Source organism: Melanaphis sacchari, unplaced genomic scaffold (assembly GCF_002803265.2).
Source record: "Melanaphis sacchari strain LSU unplaced genomic scaffold, SCAv2.0 Contig40_pilon_pilon, whole genome shotgun sequence".
Taxonomy (NCBI): Eukaryota; Metazoa; Arthropoda; class Insecta; order Hemiptera; family Aphididae; genus Melanaphis; species Melanaphis sacchari.
Window position 1 is genome coordinate 2,428,397 of NW_020271264.1, and position 7,395 is coordinate 2,435,791.

The 7,395-nt window shown below is 37.4% G+C and overlaps 1 protein-coding gene across 1 annotated transcript in view; it reads right to left on the minus strand.

Moving 5' to 3' along the window:
* LOC112597416 (eye-specific diacylglycerol kinase-like) overlaps positions 1–7,075 on the minus strand; it is a 222,069-nt gene extending 214,994 nt beyond the window's left edge. The window contains 1 exon segment of the mRNA XM_025343462.1: positions 6,974–7,075. Coding sequence (XP_025199247.1) covers positions 6,974–7,004 — 31 coding nt within the window. The 5' untranslated portion in view covers positions 7,005–7,075.
* Positions 7,076–7,395: the final 320 nt, after the last annotated feature.

Sequence of the window (7,395 nt, forward strand, 5' to 3'; positions counted from 1 at the left end):
GAAACAATCAAATCGAAACTTATGACGATGCCACTACAGTATACGGTGTTACCGGAAATCGTGAAGGTCCAGACAAATCCGTTTCGCCCGAACTACGCATATGATGGTTCCGAGTTTGAATTCGAATTGGAATCGGACGAGGCGGAAACGGTGGCAAGTAGTAAGGAGCGCGCAAACGATACGACTCAAATACGCGACGAAAATGAACAACACGTAAATAAACGTAACGAGCAAATACGTATGACGTCTGAATTCGGACGTCTGTGTCCTGTAAATTTTTTCAACGGTCGATACGTATTGGGCAGCGACCGTTATTGTATGAAATATATAGGAAAATTGTACTACTTCGCCGGACCGGATGAAATGCAATCGTTTAGTAAATACCCAAGACAATTTTTAAAAATTCCGACATACGGGCTACCTATTAGAGCCATGTTCTATGGTCCCAAGACGTTAGCAAATACAGCTGCAAAGGCTGTACGTCATTTATTCAGTTATAACCTGATAGACGTAGGGTATATAATACAGATACAAGAAGAAAACGTGAAACAACAGTATTCGTCTGTGATCGTCAATTCTATATTGAAAACTGCACAAGAGGTTATAAGACCAAAAGAAATTCGTTCTAATGACATCAACATCATGCGAAACTCAATTGCTGATTGGATACGTCTACAATATGGTGTTGCTGTCGGATCTGAATTGAGTGACATAGAAAACGATGGAAGTGAATACGAAATGTATGAAGATTTCTCAAGTAAGAGTTAATATTTTTTATCCTTACAGAAAATTTTTTCATGATATTAGTCAGAACGAACATACCAGTATTTATCAAAAAATAATTAAATTTAAAAACATTTTTATTAATCTGAACCTATAATTGAAATATTATAATTAACACCTTTTTTTTTTTTTTTTTTTTAGAAAATTGAATTTTTTATAATAACCTTTTTTTTTTTTTTTTTTATTGGAAAATTGTATTATTAATAATTAATATTTTAGTATCTTTTAAATTTGTAAGAATGTGTTCATTTTTATTGTATGAATCAATCAAATTATTAAATTCCAACTATTGTAGTGTAGTTTAAAAGTAGGTATATTATATCAATAGTATAAAAAAAATTTTAAATATATACGAGTACAATATACATTATATATTAAATACCTACTCGTACTAATATTTTAAAAAATCAGAAATTAAATGACTACCTATTATATTTAATTTATTAAAACAATTTCATGTTTACACTAACTATGTGAACATAAATAATTTATTTAAACTATGAATTATTCTAGAAAAACAAGACGTGGACGAATTGGTTAAAAAGAAACAATTAATACAACTAAAAAACTTCTTCGAATCATATGACATAGATTTTTTAGATGATTTATATGAATGTATTCGTGCATATGACAAACCGGAAAGACTGACGAAATATTTCCAAATTATGTCAAAAAAAAATAGAAAGATTTTTAGACACCACTTCATTAAAAAGAAAAAAATTGTTCAACCTGAACTAATAAATGTTATTGTTGATAACGTACGAATAAAAAATAAGCAAAACCAAAATTGGATTATAATAAACGCACCATTAGATATCGGATTAGTGAAAAAATTAATCGATGAAGATCTTAATCCAATCCAGATGGTATTTTTTCATGACTCTGATCAAATGCACAATATATTATTATCGAATGAAGAAATGAACAACAACTATCGAAATAACTATATAGAAATCTTAGATAATGTAAAAAAAGGAATGAGGTATGAAACGACAGTAGAAAATATAAAATATCCAGAATTTGTCAACAAAATTGAAAACTCGTCATATATTTCTAAAACTGACGATAATTTTTTTGAAGACGAAGTTGAAACTGCAGAATATGAGAAACATAAACACGTTGACATCATAAGTCACAATCAATTAATGAGATTAATTGTTCCAGTAATAATTGAGCGGTTAAATCAATACACAGAAAATCTTCTCGTACAATGGCATATTTTAAAAACAAATATTTCTAAAAAATCAAACCAGTTTATGGATTTCAATATCATTGTATGCAAACCCAACTCAACAAATAATTTGCTGAAAATTTTAATCGAAGACACTTTATACTATCTAAAAAAGTAAAATAATATTTATAATTGATATTAATTGTTAAAATATATTCGTCGTATTAATTACATAATTATTTATTTAGGTTTCTCACAGATAAACTTTACGATGTATCTACATCAGATATAAATGATACAATACCCACTAGAGGAAAATATGATGGTAATACTTCCATCTATTGTCCTGTGAAATTTGCAAATGGTAAACTCTCTATTGGATCTAAAAGACATATGGTAGTTTATCATAATAAGTATTATTACATGAGCTCGTCCAAGGACTTTAAAACGTTTATTTCTAATCCTGATAGATATACATTGTTTACTAGTGTCCCAAAATTGTATCCTAAACCTAAAATATCCTTACTTTTTTCATTTGGTCTCAGTTCAGTAAATTTTACTAACGAAATATTAGATGAATTTGATTTGACTCTTATAGACTCGTATAAAGTATTTAAACACAACATTTTACCAAATAATATACCAATGGTGGGTAAAATGTACGAGGAACCGACGCTTAAAAAGATTGTAGATAAATATTTTATTCCTGAAGAACAAAAGGATTATATAAATAGCCTGAGAAAGTATATGGATAAGGAAAGTGCTTACATGAACAACGAAGATTGGTTAAAAATGAATTCGTTTTTTTTTCAAACCAACGAAGGAATATGCTTTAAAAATTACCCCAAAAATTTGATAGAATTGAAGTATTTAAAAGAAAATGAAATAAATCCTGATGTTATTATTGAAGTAATTTCTGAAAAACACATTGAAAAACAACACGCCATAACATCAGTCATTCAAAACTGGTTAAATTATCAATATATATTGATCGACAAGGTTATTGCGCGAGACAATGAGACGAGACAAAATTCTATTAATAACAGATCAATATTGTTTAAAAAAAAACTAGCGGAAGTCATAAAACATAAAGAAATACACAGAATTAAAATGCGTTTAGAGCGTATAATCAGAATGATTGCAACGGAAACAACGGCAGACGGACCGAACGCTATAAAATCCATGTGTGATACTGAACAATCGGGTAAATTATATCACAAATCTACCATGTCCTCCATATCAGATTTATTGTCCAGATACTCTGAACTAACGTTGAAACAAAAAAAAATTATTATTAACTACGGATTGAACATAAGCGATTTCCTGGATTTAGATGATTTCGAGATGTTGGACAAAATCGACGAGACAGTTAAAAACGAATTTCCTGACGATAAATACATGATATCCCAATGTTTTTCTGACAGCTTTGAATTCCCCCCGGACACCACAATCCAGCAATATTTAGACGCAGAGAAGGATGAGCTTACGGCAATGCGAAAGTTTGCCGAAAAGTCCGACATCCCATGGATAACTGTATCGGGTCCGGATTCCAGATTAGCTGCGCTCAGTGAGATCGCCAAGGTGTTAGCGGCAAACGTCGACGCGCCGTTCGAGACGACATACGACGTGAACTTGGAGACTTCGGAAGACATGTTGCGCGCGGGTGAAGTTCACTTGAGCCAGTTCGGTCGACGGTGCCCGGTGCAAGCGGTCCGTGGTTCGGCCGATCCGGCAATCAAACAGTTTTGTCCGGACATGGAGAACGTACACCCAGTCGTCCACCGCAAGTACGTATACTACGTGGCCGGTGGACCCGAGAACAGAGACGAGTTCGCGCGGCACCCGCTAAAATACGCCCTCAGGCAGTCAACAATTCCTCCACCACCGAGTTTTCCAATGAAGATTGCGGTGGTCGGGCCGCCTAGAAGCGGGAAATCGCGTTGCGCCCAAGAACTGTGCTCCCGGTACGGACTGCAGCTGATCCGAGTCGAGGACGCCGTCAACGCATTCCTGACAGATTACCGGTGGACGGACGTTGCGAAAACCACTGTGGGCACTTTACGCCATGGTGACGCGTTGTCCGAGGACGCGGTGGCAGAAGCGGTGACCACGGCCACGTTCAGTAGTCGGGCTGTGACGTTGGGCTACGTTATCGACGGGTATCCGGTGACCGAGAAACAGTTCAAGCTGTTGGATGCAGCCGGTATCATGCTGCACTTGGTATGTGTTCTGCGAGAGGACAGCGGTGGACCGAACGAGGATGTAGCGCTGTCGCGGTTCAGACGTGACGCCTGGAAGGCAGCGTTCGTCGGCTTGCCGTGGATTTCAGACAGGTACGGTAACGCTGCCTGTTTCGCGTCCGCGGACACCGACGGGATGGCCGCGGCCGCTTCGGTGTGCGTCCGGTCGGTGCTCGAATACCGAATGGACGTCCGCAGCAACCGTCCGTGCAGGCTGTCGGGCGTGCCGGTCACGGGCCGCGAGTATCGATACAATCTCAGCACGTACCTGGACATGTGTCCGGTGTGTAAGACAAATGAGGGCCGAATAAACCGTCCCGACGATACGGCGACCATGAGACGTTCCGCCATACAGTACCGGCCGTACATATACTGGACGTGCGGACCGAGACACGAGGCTACGTTCATCGGCGATCCAGAACGGTATGCCAACGCGGCCCCGGTTTCACCCGACCCACATCCGGTGGCCACCACGGACAGCCTTCTGTCCCGGAACCCGTTCTTCCGGTACAAGCTCTCGTCCGAGTATTGCGCGGTGTGCGCTCTGTCGTGCCTGTGGTGCCCAAAGTACAGGCGCGGCCGTCCCGAGCTGATGATTGCCTACCGCAACCGCGCGTACACGTTCTGCTCGTCCCGGTGCCAACGGGCGTTTTCGCAGCGGCCAACGCTGTACGCGGAGTACACGATGCTCGTCAGAGGACCGGACCGACCGCTGTCATCGCCTCCCCAGCCGTGGAACCGGGAACAGCTAAACGGCCTACCCGTGCTCGGCTATCTGGAACAAACCGTGGCCGCGAGCGTCAGTTCGGCGCTGGCTGGGCTGACAGCCATAAAGCCCGTGTATCCGGGCCTGACGGCCACGGCTTCGGCCATGGTGTATTTAGGCCTATCCGTCGGGAGGAACGGCGGTGGCGACCAGGACGTGGCCGACTACTACCGCGAAGCTTTCAAACGGTTCGTCGACGCCTGTCACAGTTTCAAAATCGAGGCGTTCAAATTGAAATCGTTGATGTGAATATTATCTCACGGCAATATGCTATGCGCATCTGGGTGTACTATTTTTTAACTAGTGTTTTATGTGTTTAATCGTAAATGCCAATAAACCGGTGATAAACTTTTCGTTACGAAGACTGGTCGTTTTATTATGATTCAATAATAACCTCAATTTTACGCGTAAGAGTGCGGTGGAGCGTCGATCATGAGCACAACTGGGACCGAGTGTGATTAATCGATTTATTCGAATAATAAATTAGTGATAAAAAATATACAATAGACACGACTTTAAATGTTTCATATAATTAGTAATAAAACCGTTGTACTGTTAACCTATAAGACAAGTATATAAAATAAAACAAATAAATATATATACATGTGTTATGTATTGTTAAGAATACGTAAAATGATTAATTTGAATTTTAAATTAAGATGCATTTCTTTTCTTGCAGAAATTTTGTAGTGAAGATAATCGACACTCCACTGCATTTGAACTTAAACCAATAAAATAACTAAAATAGCAGTTCTTAAACTCAGAAAACACGTGGTCTCTGAAAACATACTTTTCTAACTTTCTTCAAAAATGTTTTTAGAATATCTTATTTTTTTTTTTTAAGTATTTTCAAAGTATATTTCATTTCGTGTCAATAGATATCAGATGAACTACACAAGAAAAAAGTTCCGATAACTCGAGTATGAAATAATGATATATTATGTACTTTCAAATTCATACCCAACAAATTGCATTATTGAACACATATATGTAAAGCGGCAGAGTAATATGTACTATAATTTAAAAACCGCTGTCATATAGATTAATAGATCATAAAAAATTGAAAGAAAAACTTGAATAATAATTAATTATACCTAAACGATTACTTATTATAAAATAGTTCATAAATTGGTTTGTAATTCTATTTATCAAAAAGTATAATAAAATATTATTTATGTACAAAAGACAATAGTGATCAAAGTTAATTTATCGTTAGAAATTTTAAATTGACGACTTAATATTCATAGCCCATCGAATCATAAGCTCAAGTCCTTATAAAATCAATGAAGCGTTATAAGGTATAAGGCCACATTTTAGTTTGAAGCACGTAATATATTTCTTTAAATCTTTGAATATGAATTATAATGTGACATAGCACGGGCCAATTGGCGTTACGACTTCAATAGAATTCCAAGTACGTGAATAACGTATCAATGTTATTATCAATGTTAATAGGTATTTGATAAAATTAATTTCTGCACGTTATAGTTACCATTTTTAAATATTTTATAGAAATAATGTCAAAAAAAATATAACTTTAATAATAATTTATCTTATTACAAAAAAAAAGACAATGAAAAGGGTGCAAAAAATTTCAAGGGCTGAAATTGAAGCGCACTTATACGTATAGGCTTGAACGAGTTTAATCGGCAACTCTGTTTTTACAACACGCTGCCAAACCATATTTCTACTGATTTTAAAAGAACTAACAATGTCACTTTGCACTTGGAAACAAATGACAGCAATTATACTGAGCTAGCAATTTTCGCTCGTTAGACAGGAGTTTGAACGTCGTGTGACAGGCGGTTTCGAACTGTCAAGAAAGTACCGTCGTCATAAAAAATTCAATCAAACTGCGCTATATGTACGCTTTGCGGTGGATACGATAAAAATGTTTAACATATTATATGACTGTATTTTTTCTCACCCAGCGAATTGAGCTGTACGTCATAATATTATTGTTACAACATATTACGCAATATTTCATTGGGGATAACTAAATCTGCATCTTACCTCTTACAAGACACCGGCAGTAGATACGCATCCGAAGAGGATTCACACGGAGGCTCAAGGTCTTCGCACTCCACCACCCTGATCACCGGCAACATTTAAGATCGCTGCAAAAACCAACACCACACTACACTGAGGACGACTGAACGACAATTATATTATATTTCGACAGCGAAAATAAAAACACGCTCGCACATGCACCACGCGCACACGCATATACACACACACACACACGCGCGCGCGCAGGCGAACGTATAAAAACAAGAAATCTATTTCATTTATTCAAACGCAAAAATACACTAGCCGCGGCAAACAATAGCAGACGAACGAAGAAGGACCAGCCAATGAAAAGAAAAAAAAAACAAAAAACAAGCACAATGATAAACTGTTAAACAGTCTACAAACGCACATGCTAATGCGTATAA